The sequence below is a fragment of the Pelodiscus sinensis genome, chromosome 26, assembly GCF_052426305.1.
Source record: "Pelodiscus sinensis isolate ZL-2025 chromosome 26, ASM5242630v1, whole genome shotgun sequence".
Classification (NCBI taxonomy): domain Eukaryota; kingdom Metazoa; phylum Chordata; order Testudines; family Trionychidae; genus Pelodiscus; species Pelodiscus sinensis.
Genome location: NC_143077.1, coordinates 1,624,917 through 1,638,894, shown reverse-complemented (window position 1 = coordinate 1,638,894; position 13,978 = coordinate 1,624,917). Strand labels below are relative to the sequence as shown.

At 48.6% G+C, this 13,978-nt stretch overlaps 1 protein-coding gene across 1 annotated transcript in view; it reads right to left on the bottom strand.

The window, feature by feature from the left end:
- Positions 1 to 13,769, bottom strand: part of RCAN3 (regulator of calcineurin 3) — a 33,379-nt gene extending 19,610 nt beyond the window's left edge. Inside the window, exons 1-2 of the mRNA XM_075908948.2 lie at positions 13,594 to 13,769; positions 5,082 to 5,326 (exon numbers count right to left, since the gene is read on the bottom strand). Coding sequence (XP_075765063.1) covers positions 5,082 to 5,276 — 195 coding nt within the window. The 5' untranslated portion in view covers positions 5,277 to 5,326; positions 13,594 to 13,769. The remainder of the gene's footprint in view (positions 1 to 5,081; positions 5,327 to 13,593) is intronic.
- Between the last annotated feature and the right edge of the window lie 209 nt (positions 13,770 to 13,978).

The window sequence follows — 13,978 nt, the reverse complement described above, 5'->3', positions numbered from 1 at the left end:
CCCCTCGCAGACCGGCTCCCACCTGGCACCCTGTGCTCTGATACAATGGCAGCATCACGGAGTGGCAGGGGGCTTCTCGGGAGTGGGGCTGGAGTGCACTGGTTGCTGGCCCTGCCCGCAGCGACAATAGAATACTCGACCAACCGATAAGAATTCATGAGGTTACTCGACTATTCAATTAACCAATATTTAACAGCCCTAGACCAAAGCCCACGATGCACTGGCTTCCCGCAACACAGAGGATAGCATGATGCATCACGGAAGATGTCATTTGACCAGAGAGCCTAGCTCAGGGGTGTCCAAACTTTTTTCAAAGAGGGCCAGATTTGATGAAGTGAACATGCGTGAGGGCCGACCATTTTGCCTGACATTCTTTGAACCATTAAAATTAAATGCAAATTAACTATTTTATGCAAAGTTTATTGCAAACGGCAAACGACATAACACCAACTATACATGTTGTGTCCAAATATATTTATAACTGATTTAGACCAACTGACATTAACTGAGATTTTACAATGTATTCATCTCAATTGAAAAAAAAACTTGCCTACACTAATGTGAAGGGTGAAACTGAGATCTGGACTGCAGTACATAGGCTAGGTCTGGTTCAAAGGCAGTCCCTGATCTCAGCAGCTGCGGAGTCCGTCCCTGCACTCTCAGCCCCAAGGTAGAGGGCTTGCAGGGTCAGAGGCGGGCGGAGAGCGCAGGGCACGCTGGCCTCACGGCGGCCCGGGGGCAGGGCGAACCCGTAGCCAAGCGGGGGAGCGGGGCTGCGGACGTGCCCTACACGGAGGACTTTAGGACCGCAGCGGCCGCCATGGACGGCGGTGGCGCGGCCGGAAGCGGCGCCAGTCAGAGGAGCGCCGGGGAGCCAGGGGAGAGGGAGGAAGCGGGGGCTGTCCCTGCACTCTCAGCCCCAAAGCGGAGTGCAGGGGCAGGGTTTGGGACCGCCGCGGCGGCGGCGGCCCGAAGCGGCGCGCTGAGCGCGCCAGTTAAAAAAAGCACCGGGGAGCCGGGAGAAGTGGGGGGCCGTATTAAATCCGACCGCGGGCCGCATTTGGCCCGCGGGCCGGACTTTGGACATGCCTGGCCTAGCTTATAGAGAATGGGAGCAGGAGGCATGTGAACTACAATTCCCATGAAATACCATAACAATACTGCAGAACCCCCTTTATGGAACCCTCCATTATTTGGCTCTCCTTATTGACTGAAAAACCAGTGTGCGGAGGTTCAGAAGCAGGTGATCTCTCCTGTGGCAGAGAGATAGCGAGGCAGCCATTCTCCAGATTATCCAATAACTGGATAATCCAATCTGGCCCCAGTCCCAATTAAATCAGATAAATGGAGTTCTGCTGTATTTCCAAATCAAACTACTTTGGGTTTTGGCCAAATTATTTCAGTTTTCAATTTTATGTGGAAAAATTGAAATTTTCTATGGAAAAAAAAAAGCTTTTATCTGACCAGCTCTAACAAAGGTTATTACCCAAAAACCAGAGCCCTTCATTGTGACTTTCATAAGCAGTTACAGAACCAAACCATATCAGCAAGAAAAGTAGCCTTGTTATCCACCCATATTCACAGGAGCCAGGAATATCTACATTCTAATCCTGCTTTAAGATTGGCTTGCTGTGTGGTTTTGAGCTACTTACCCTCTGTAACTCAATTTCCCTATCTAAATATGGGGGTAATATTGACTACTTATATCTCAGGGGTATGATGACATTTTTGTCTGGCATTCTGGAAATATTAAGTCATATATAACTCTTATCTGTAAAACTCGATTATCTAAATACCTTTGAAGCACTGACATTTTTGGATAATTAATTGTTTTAGACAAGTCAAATTTGTTTCAATATGAATTTCTGATTTGGGATACGACAGGATTGCTTCTCTCTAGAGTAGAGACAGTAAAGGGAAACTAGCACTTATCTGGCATATAACGAGCATGCAGTAGATGGGAAGGAAAGTGTTAGATAAAAACTGTGTATGAAACAGGCGGTTTAAAGAAAATATTTAATTTCTTCTGAGGTTTCTTTCAAACAAAAACAGGTAAAATTGATCTTCAGCCTACAGAACTTAAACAGGCCAGTGCTCCAGAGTTTGGCAAACACGTATGTTTTGGCAGCAATTTTAACTAAGGATGTTAAATATCAATTAATTGAATAATTAAGAAACATCATGAATTCTTATTCAATAGTCCCCGGGGGCAGGGCCGGCAGCCAGTGCAATCTGGCTCCACTCCTGAGGAGCCCCCTGTAACTCCGTGCTGCTGCCTCTGATACAAAGGCAGTAGCACAGGTGCCAGGTGTGAGCTGGTCTGTGAGGGGAGCCAGTTAAAAAACAGCTTCCCCCGCAGACTGGCTGCCTGGCACCCTGTGCTGCTGCCTTGGACACAGGTGTGGCATCAGCCCCTGTCCAGGGGCAGGGTGTCCTGAGCTCCAGGACCAGGCATGAGCTGGAACTGAGCTGGGCTGCCCACCCACTTACCTCCTAATACACTTTAAATTCAGAACTGCAGCAGGGGTAGGTCCTGGACCTGTCGCAAGCCAGGACTAGGACAGGTGGCTAGCAGGCCTGCTAAAAAAATTACTGGGGCGGGGGAGAAGGAGGCATGTAGTCTATAGCATTCACCTATAAGCTTTTGCTCATTGGTAAATCGACTACACCATTACATCCCTAATTTTAACATGGGTCACAAAGTCAGAATTTGAAGATCTCAAATCCAGCCATGCACAAAACTGTCCAAAAATACATCTGCCTCCCTCAAAAAGAGTCTACTTGTCTGCTGTTTGTCATGGTGATGGAAAAAATAATGATTTTTTTTTTTACTCTTCTGTGCCCCCTCCCAATACAAACCACCTTGTCATGGAGAAGCAGGTGAGTAGAATTTTTCAAAGCTGCCCTAATCGAATATGCTAATACTTAAGTGGCATTATAAATCATGGGCCAGATGCTGCAATCCTTACTCTGTAAGGCAGGGATGGAAACCTCTGGCCTGTGGGCCAGATGTAGCCGTCAGCTTACCTGATCAGGCATGTGAGGTTCAGGCCTCCCCTCTCCCTCCGCAGTGGGGAGCCAGCGCTGGCACTCTAGCCATGTTGGGGGAAATGGGGTGCCGAAGTTCAACACTCTACCGCATGGCTGGAGAGCCAGAACCAGCTCCCCATTGCTCGGGAAGGAGCCCTGAGCCTCGCTGGCCAGATCAATGCAAACAGCAGGCACATCTGGCCCACAGGCTCTGCCTGGTGGGGGAGGAGGTGGCTCTGCACTGAAACAGCAGTGCAGGGAAGATCTGCCCCCAGCGCTGACTTGTTGGCTCCCTCACTGTTGCTGCCACTGGCTGGGAATCCGGCAGCGTGAAGCCATCTGTGCCCTGCCTTCCACCCCGGAAGCTGCATCAGGTAGGTGCTCCCATTCCCTGCCCCCTCATGTACTCTTTCTCCCTCCCAGCCCAGGCCCCGCCCCACACGCTACCTCCTGCCCAGTCCCACCCTAGTCTACTCCTGCAATCTACCACCCACCCAGACCCTGCATCCCCTGCCAGCGCCCCAGCAGCTCTCTCTCACACACACTGAACCCTTCATTTTTTACCCCATCCCAGAGTCTTGGAGACCCCACAGAATCTGCTAACCCCAGACCCACCTCCTTCCCTCTCCCCACAGGGCTGATGCCTGAGTTGCATGTACCTAAGCAAGGGGAGTATCTTTTTTCTTTTTGTTTATCAGTTGGGGTCATGTCCATGGGGGATTTCCCCCAACTTTTCCTTTTCACTTGTGTGCAACCCTCAAGTAATTTTTTTTATGGTCAGTGGCTCCAATCCCAAAAAAAGTTTCCCACCCCTGCTGTAAAGGAAAGAATATCAGCATTACTGGCTGTTGTTCAAGCTGTTGCTCCAGCAATCCCTCACCTCAGGAAATGGAAACTACAAAGATCTCTAGGGAGAGCTGTCAGCATGACATTCTTAGTGCTGGGGTCCTAGAGCGTGAAACACCTGCTGGATGACAATAAGGGGGCTTAGTCTGCCCAGCTTCAGAGTCCAGTGCAAAGCCTGCATTTTGACAGAAGTTTCCTTGTAATGACAGAGAAGGGAAGATAAAGGAAGGGGAAGAAAAAGGAGGATAAGGGGAAGAAAAGATGGTCAAGTTTAAGCCAAACCCTAGGATGGCAAGAATGGAATTTAATTTGATTATCTTTATAATAATGTTTTGCAACTATGGCAATTAGCAGCCTATAAATATCTTTGGAAGGGTTTAAATAGCGTTGTTTGTTGCGATTAATAGTTTATGAATCCAGTTCACTGCCAATGCCTTTAGGAGCCTGATTTAAATTGAAGAATGCCACCTAGTATTACTGATTTACAGACCAATTTTTCCTAGCTGATACCACTCCTTCGCCCAGGTAGCATGTAGAATTTTAGACACCTCTATTACATAAAAGACTTACATTTCAGCCATAGCTTGCTTTCTAGAACTCATGTCGTAGAAGTTTCTTTCCAATGATAACCATTAGAGGCAAAAGATAACTATGGGCGTAACCAAATAAAAAATAAGATAATGGTCCAGAGAAGCCTTGTTTGGACTAGAAATTTCAAAACACTTTAAATTGTTATTTCTTATTCATTAGGTCTGATAAAGTATACCGTGAAATAAATATTAGTCTTATAACTAGTCTCAAGATCATCCCATGAAAACTCATGATACTAGATATATATTTTTGTTAGCCTCTAAGGTGCCACAGGACTACTCATTGTTTTTATAATCTTTTAATGGGTATGCCTGTCCTGGAAACAAAGTGCTTCCTGGACCATAAAAGTAATGTAGGAGAGAAGCATGCAGATGGGCTATGAAAAGTACTACAGCCATACTACCAAACTGATATGCTAGAAAGATTTTATATAACTAGCTGTTTTATAGTAGCAGAATGCAATTTGACTTTATTGGCAAGCAACACTGAAGTCAATTTGAACGTATAAGCAAATCTAGCTATTTTTTCACCCACTAGAGTAAATAACACTAAAAATCTAGACAAAATATGCTACAATTGCACCAATTTAGATCACCATACACTGCATATCCCACCTTTTCTTCTTGCACCTCAAACACTGCTTCTGGCACACTGCAAGCAAAGAGTGAGGTAGGCAAATCACTTAAATCCATCATCTCTTCTAAATCATCTTCATTTTCTCCAAAGATCATCTCTTCTTCCTCTTCTTGGTCACTGCTGTAAAGATCTGTCTGGCTGTCACTCCAAGACTTCATAGTGTCTCTGTGCATTGTCCATCCAAAACAACTCTTTTTTATGTGCCAGAGCTTCTATCAGGAATCTGTTAAGAAAGAAAATCAGAGGATTACAAGTACTGAATTTCCAGTAAATCAGATTCTCTTGCTACAATTATTCTTTGAGCTGAAACATTTTACACGGGAAAAGAGAAATCAGTGTCAAGGCTGCAATAACTTGCTGTACAGATCCACTTTATCTCATTCCTATAAACCTAAGACCCAACTGTTTGAGCTGTGAAAAGAAAGGTAAGGAACCTTCCATTCTCAACAATATAAACCATTTTTTTCAGAGTAATAGAAAATTAAAGTGTTTGGAAACTGTTCTACAAGCTTTCCTCAAGCCATAACACTTTGCATTTAGAAAGCAATTATGGCAAAGCATTTTGTAACCAAGCTTCACCCAGTCAGTTCAAGCTGTGCCATCTCCTCCTTTTACAGATGAAAAAATATGTACACCATAAAGCTAAGTGCCTTGCCCCAGGTTCTTCCAACTCAGTGGCAGAACCAGCAACAAACTCCAATGTTCCTGAATCCAAGCCCCCTTTTCTGATCACTACATCAACAATGTCTTCCACACCAGACAGTGTATGAATAGAAAAGAATCAGTCTAAGTTGTATGGGTAGCCTTTACTGCGCTATACAAGCGATCACAATAAATGTGAGATGGAAATAAAACACAATGAAAACAAGATGTCACACAGGTTACAAAACCAAAGAATATGAACTATTTTTGCATCAACTGCTGCATTTTATATAACACATTTTGTCAATTCTTGCTAAAACATAGGAGCACTTGTGAGAAAGAAGAAGTTATCACATTACTATACAGCAATGTGGAATCTCTAGAAGGGCTACCCGCCTGCACTACATTTGGATATTTGTTTGGCGATGGGGGAAAAGGGGTAAATTGTGCAGAATACTGGAAAACACTGGCACTCAATGTATTTATTTACCATCTGCAGTTGTTTGTTTTGAATATTTAAATTGCTTAACTAGCATATTGCTTTGAAGCAACCAGATAAAACTGCCATTAACTGTAACCCTGATGTGTTTACGGGGGGGGGGGGGGGGGGATTTCAATCCATGCTCACTCGTGTATCTATTTAAAACAACCATAATTGAGAACAACTAGATACCCTTATAAAAAAATTCTGGAAATGAAGAAAAAATGACTTGATACTCCCAGTTTCTGATCCATGCATTTATACAGTGCTGGGGCATTGCAGTACTGATGCTTCATCTTCATTTGATCATCACACTTGTACATTCACAAGGACATTTTTCAAACGTACATGGATGTTGGCACTGCAGTTTCCATCCAATGACCAGGGCTGTCCCAAGGGGGAGGTCACAGGGCCTTGGGCAACCCTCCCTCTCAGTGCTCCAGGTGCAGGACCCTGGGCAACCCTCCCTCCCCCCACACCACTGACACTGCCCCTCCCTCCATTCCACTCCACCCCTTGTTCAAGCTCGGCCCTAAGTTCGCGGCTATCCTGCCCCAAGCAATGAAGACTGAAAACCTGTTTTGTGAATACCAGACAGAGATATGACAGTCACGTAAGTTGCTCTTAATGAGGTGCCCCCTGCATTAAGTATGCTGGCCTATATCCACCCCCTTCCCAGTCCCCATAACACAATCAATAAAGGTATCATTTTTGAGAAATCATACATTTTTATTTAGGGAACCCAGGAAGCAGATGCAGAAAAATTCAGGGCATGGGCTCTGAGGCGGGTAGTGGGAGGAAGGGCAAGTGATGTATTATAATCCCCCTATTCGGCAATCACAGGTGTCAGAAGGAAAGCCTTCTGGTTCCAGGAGACATCACTGGAAGTTGAGTGGACGGCTGCCTTTGACACCCCCACACTTTCACATTCTAGGGCTCCTGAAACTTGATTAGAAGGGCAAGTGGTTCAGTATGGGGTGGAGGCGGACTCTATGCCCCATACGCTTCTCCTGTGCCTCTACCAGGCCCATCAGAAGATCTGTTTGCTACCCCACAAGCCTTAAGATCTCCTCCTGGGTTGGGTCCTTGAATGTTCTCCTCTCCCTCCATTAGCATCTCCTGCAGCATTGTTCTCCTCCACACATTTAATTGCTCTTTGCTGATGGAGGTGGATTGCTTTTGCTCATTAAATAGGTCACCCTGATTATGTTTTTTTCAACTTCAGACCTGTGCTAACCAAAGGGGGAGGAGCCAGAGGAGTGGGCAACAGACTCACTGTTGCACCCTCTAAAACATAAAAAGTGATGGGCAGACTTTACAGGAGACACATGGAAGAACGCAGGAAATGCCAAGGGCAAGCATTAGAGAAGATACATTGTAGAGCACAGAAGCTACTCTCTTACCATTTAGAAAGTCTGTCCAACACAATAGGCACATGTTAGTGCAGGGTCAAAGTTATGTTTTTAAGCACCTATTAGCCAGCAAGTACCACACACAGATCTTAAGGGAGCATCTGGACTCAGATTGGTGGAGGCATGGCAAGGAACAGGTTGGGGCTCTTACTCTTTTGCTTCTGCTTAGTAAGCACGTACAACACAACAGCTGCAAATTGCAGCTATCATACCTAGCAAGTGTCTGCATTTGCAAAAGAGGGGCCATGGTCGTAAGGGGCTATGGTGAGGTGAGGAGGCTGGTTATAGTGGGAATGGCTCATGCAGTCACTCTGTGTTCTGCACACACACACACCCCACTTGCCTGGAGAGTGTAACTTTCCCTTCCCCCAGAAGCCTGGCAGGGGAGCTGGATGTGGAGGCAGGGGCTCACGTGGTCAGCAAGCCAGGCTTTGCTGGTGATGAGCAAATGGAGGTGAACTGCCATGGTATCAGTTACAGAGCTTCCCCTGCTTCATTTAGACTGATGTGTGCATTATCAGTTTTCTCCGAATCACACAGAACGATAGGGAGCGGATGCTGACTGAATGTGGCCAGACACCTGGACCTTGTGCTTTGTGCTGCAAATAATCCAGACAACTCACTGCTACCTTGGCGCAAAAGTTACTGTGATCCTAGACTAAACCTAAATTAGTCTAGTGTAATTTACATATATAATAAATATCTTAACATGGACACAAGGACTCATTTGTAAATATTTTCATGTAAGATCATCATTTAGCATAGGGGTGGGTAACCTTTTTTGGGTTGGGAGCTGCTGACCCACAGAAAAATCAGTCAGGGGCCATTCACAAGTGAAAACCAAAAACTAAAAACAACCCCCCCACCACACAACCTGATGTGGCTACTGACTGAGGAGAAAGGCACTTCCCACATTCCACTAGCAGATTTTGTGTGCTCCAGCCCCGCAGTGGGGTAGGGGGTGGGGGGCTGAAGTGCCAGCACAGGCTTGTCAATGCTGAAGGGGGAGCCCTAAGTCTTGGGGGCCGTATCCAAGCAGATCCAGGGGCCGCATCTGGACACCGGGCCTGAGGTTCCCTATGCCTGATTCAGCACGAACATCTTCAAACACTCCACTATGAGGCAGACCATCATCCCTCTTGCAGATGGGGGAAAAAACCCACCAAACACATGAGTTGACCAAGGCCAATACTGCTCTGAATAGAGTGAGATTAGAGCCTGGAGTTCCTGATTAGTAGATGAGCACTCAACCTTCTACAACTACATAATAATCACATTACCCCATTCACAGCATAAACACCCTTAAACATGAGGAAAATGCTGACTTTTGCTGAACAGCAATTTAATTGAATAGTCGTGTAATCACAAGAAATCTTAGCTTAAACTATTTTCTATTTTTAAAAAAGAACACATCCCCTAATTCTAGTTATTAAATAACAAATCTATAACTCTGTTAATTTTGATAGGATCGTTATTATTTGAAAACTTGCCAAAAATATCAGTTCCCAAAAACCATAGCTGACATTGCAACCACCATTGAACTTGATGAATGGCTAATCACAGATTCATGCAATGCTCCACTAAAATTAGAGTGGGATAGCCAAATAAAGTAACTGATGTACATTTTTCCTTTCTTTCTTCTCCTACTCACCCCTCCTTTTCTGCTTTACATTTCAAACTCTGGGCCCCTTGCTTCATATTTGTCATCTGAAGAAGTAGGTTGTACCCATGATACTATTTATATATTTTTGTTAGTCTCTAAGATACTACAGGACTATTGTTGTTTTTTAAGTTTTCTGATGTACATATGTCATTTTAAAAGACCATATACATGTATTGTACAGTAGCTTTTTCAGAGACTAGTCAAGACAGGAAAGAAAAGCACTGTGTCATGAGTAGACTGAGCACTCTACTGGGACCATCAAATCTCTAATTCAGGCCCTGACCCTCATTCACTGAGAGACCTTGGGCAAATACCAACCTCTTTATCTCTATTTTTAATGTGCTCACCACTGTGATGCACAAACTCTCTGCCCCAGTTTCTCTTCTATAAAAAGGGAATTCTCTTACCTGTGATGGGTTAGGCACTTTATTTTTAGTTTTTAATGATTTCACCAAGTTCTTGGTTTTATAAAAGTTGTTATTTTGTTTTAACCAATTTTCACCCAAATTCTGGTCCACTCAAGTACGTGAAAATATTGCTTGTTACAAAAATCCTATCCATTAGGTCAAGAGTGGGGAAGCTTTTTTGGGTCGGGGGCTGTTGACCCACAGAAAAATCAGCTGGGGGCCACACACAAGTGAGACACTAAAACAAACCCTCATTGACATGGCCCCTGCCTGAGAAGGAAAAAGAAACTCCCCACATCCCCCTCACAACCAGAGCCTAGTGGGGCTCTGGCTAGTAGATTTTGTATGCTCCTCTCCTGCAATAGGTGCAGGCTCCCCTATGCTGAAGGGGGAGCTGTGAGCATCGGGGGCCAGATCCAGGAAAGCTGAGGGGCCGCATCCAGTTCCCAGGCCTGAGGTTCCACACCCCTGCATTAGGTAGACATGTTTATGTTAAATTATCTTTCATGTAAAGGAAAGACTGTATATTAAAGGAGGGCAGTATAACCCTGAAAATGACTGAAATGCATAACCAGAGATCAGAATTCAATTGTCTAGTTAGGCATCCCAAACATAATACAGTAAAAGTTCTGCTATCCAGCACTCAATTAACTAGAAAGCTCATTTAACTGGCATTTCTGGTATCTCCAAATACGAATCTTCAATCTAGTAACTGAGACTAGTATACTACCCAGCAATCTACTTCGGTGCAAAAGAGGCAGAAGACAAGCAAGCAAGCTGCAATCAGGGGTTTATTCAAAAAAGCAGCCTTTGGGATGTCTCATAGGCTCATTACAAATTCAACCCGATCTCTATACCGTCTAGGTCTACAATGATAACTGATGTTGATGATGAGCCTGAGGGACTGCAAAATCCTGAAGTGCCTTCTCAATTATCAAAGAAAGATTAAATGTTGGTGTTAAGTATGTTTGTAGTGATCTGGTTGTATGCCATGTGCTGTTATATGTACTGTCATAAGATAACCTACTGTAAAGAAAACTTTCCACACCTAAATGCTTCAAGAAACCAACCACTCTGAAATGCAGTACTACTGTGGGTTTGGTGTGTACCTGTATTAGGGATGTAGAATCCTAGTTAAACAGGATCCCGCTCCTGCCCCCTACACTGGCCTGCTGCTGCTGCCACCTCCCCCTCTCTCCTGCAGCAGGAGTCAGCATCTCAGCATGTGGGGAAGCCAGTTTCTGCTCCCAGTCCCCTTGTGTGCGGGAGTGGGAGGGAAGAGGGGAGAGGAGAGATGGGGCCAGCTCCCGACCCTCAGGGGGCTGGAGCAGCCTTCCGCAGGTGCAGGCAGGCGGCCTGGTAAGCAGCACTGTTAGCCAGTTACCCATTCACATCCCTAACCTGTATACTATTTTATACTTCATTAATTTTATTGTATTCTAATTCTTTGAAAATTGGTGTTCCATTGGTAAACATGTAATTCTCAGTTAACTAAAATATTCTTCCATTCTCCCAACATGCCAGATAACATGCATCCTCCTCTAATGTATGTTATTTGAATTCTCTGTCAAATTTTTAGATGTTTAAGTGATCTAATATACTAGGACTGCATTGATTCTGTGAACCAAAGCAGGAACCTTAGTCACTCAGTTGATCTGATCTCTTATTAATTCCTTTATTCCAACGAGCAATAATACGATCTGGTTAGCACACTTAGATACCAAGATAGTAGGCAGTTTTAGAAATACTGAACGCATATTTTAAAAAGTTGTATGCAGCATCATAAGGCCTCGTCAACAATGAGGATTTTTGGAATTCTTCCCCTATTGCTCAAGTATCAGAGAAATAACAGGAGCACCAGTGACAATATACGACCAATGCTTTTAACATTACTTTTTCTAGACCTGCTCTGAGCATTGGTAGGTGACAGAAGTAAAGAACACCAGCAGGTGATTACATTAGTATCTCCGTTGCCCTACCATTGCTAGCACAGTAGTCAGAAATTTTCCAACAGTCTTTAGTGATGACAAGTTCAAAACATGTATGTCATATCTGCTCCTAAAGTGTATAGTTTAAAAGCGAAATCCTGTCAACTCAAACATGCTTAACTTTACCTTCCTGAGTAAATAACCCCATATAAGTCAATGTTTGCAAGATCAGCAATGAAGTTTAGAAATAACATGTCCTGACAAAAATGGGGAAATGAAGGAACTAAGAATCAACTAAATGGTTAAATATGCTGCTTTGGTTCTTAGACCACAAGAGTATTTATGACCATTTTGAAAACATACAGAAACACAGGAAGCCAAACAATACACCTTAAAAAACAGAGCATACTGCACATGCAATGCCTAACCACTCTATGACTGCTGGTGCTAAGTTGTGTTATTTTACAGTGTACTGAAATAGAGGGGAAAATGTAACCCTAAAATAAAATGCCTATTTTTATGTCTCACATCATCCATTCTAGCTGCAAAGAGGAGCAAGTTGCTGCGCTGACAAAGCACAGTGCAGAAACTGCTCTGAATATGTTGCTCTGAAGCAAGAGCTTCTACACCCAAAAAAGCGATGATTATTTTAGTACTGTCACCAGGCAGGTTATTTGAGACTTTTAAATTCTCCACACGCACTCCTGCCCGGGGGTACCGGGGGGAGGGGCCGGGCTGGGGGGGCACTGCCCGGGAGTACCGGGGGGAGGGGCACTGCCCGGGGGTACCGGGGGGAAGGGCCGGATGGGGGGGCACTGCCCGAGGGTACGGGCACTGCCCGTGGAGGTACCGGGGGGAGGGGCCGGTTGGGGGGGGAACTGCCCGGGGGTACGGGGGGAGGGGCACTGCCCGGGGGTACCGGGGGGACGGGCCGGTTGGGGGGGGGCACTGCCCGGGAGTACCGGGGGAAGGGGCCGGTTGGGGGGGCACTGCCCGGGGTACGGGGGGAGGGGCACTGCCCGGGGAGGTACCGGGGGGAGAGGCCGGTTGGGGGGGGCACTGCCCGGGGGGTACGGGGGGAGGGGCACTGCCCGGGGGTACCGGGGGGAGGGGCCGGTTGGGGGGCACTGCCCGGGGGTACCGGGGGGAGGGGCCGGTTGGGGGGGGCACTGCCCGGGGGTACGGGGGAGGGGCCGGTTGGGGGGGCACTGCCCGGGGGTACCGGGGGGAGGGGCCGGTTGGGGGGGCACTGCCCGGGGGTACGGGGGGAGGGGCCGGTTGGGGGGGGCACTGCCCGGGGGTACCGGGGGGAGGGGCCGGTTGGGGGGCACTGCCCGGGGGTACGGGGGGAGGGGCCGGTTGGGGAGGCACTGCCCGGGGTACGGGGGGAGGGGCCGGTTGGGGGGGCACTGCCCGGGGGTACGGGGGGAGGGGCCGGTGCCCGGGGGTACGGGGGGAGGGGCACTGCCCGGGGGTACGGGGGAGGGGCCGGTTGGGGGGGCACTGCCCGGGGGTACGGGGGGAGGGGCCGGTTGGGGGGGCACTGCCCGGGGGTACGGGGGGAGGGGCCGGTTGGGGGGGCACTGCCCGGGGGTACCGGGGGGAGGGGCCGGTTGGGGGGGCACTGCCCGGGGGTACCGGGGGGAGGGGCCGGTTGGGGGGGCACTGCCCGGGGGTACCGGGGGGAGGGGCCGGTTGGGGGGCACTGCCCGGGGGTACGGGGGGAGGGGCCGGTTGGGGGGGCACTGCCCGGGGGTACCGGGGGGAGGGGCCGGTTGGGGGGGCACTGCCCGGGGGTACCGGGGGGAGGGGCCGGTTGGGGGGGCACTGCCCGGGGGTACCGGGGGGCAAGCGGCCCCTCCCCCCCGTCTGGCCGGGGCCCCGCGCCGCCTGGGGGGGCTGCGAGAGGCGCCGCGGGGGGGCCTGGGCCTGAGGGGGCGGGGCTCTCGCGACTCACCGTCCCCGCCCGGGTCCCGCGGGCCGGCGCCCCTCGCAGGCGGGCGGTGGCTGAGCGAAGCGCCCCCCCGGCCAGGCGCGCGCACTGTCACTCTCCCGGGGGACGCGCAAGCGCGCGCGCTCCCGTCCCCGCCTCGCAAGGGACCGGGGGGGAGTGACCCGGATGGAAAGGGAGCGAGCGCGGAGCAGCTCCTGCGCATGCGCCGGCCCCGGCCCGGCCCGCTGCCGATCGATTGTCGCCTGACTGCGCGGAGGGGAAGCCCCGCCCCCTGGGCGTCCTCGCGGGGCTAAAATCGGGAGGGGCCATTGCGTGGGGAGTATATCTGGGGGGAGGGGCCTGGGGGGAGGGGTGGAGGTTGGGGCGGGGGGGGGGTTGCCTGGGGGGA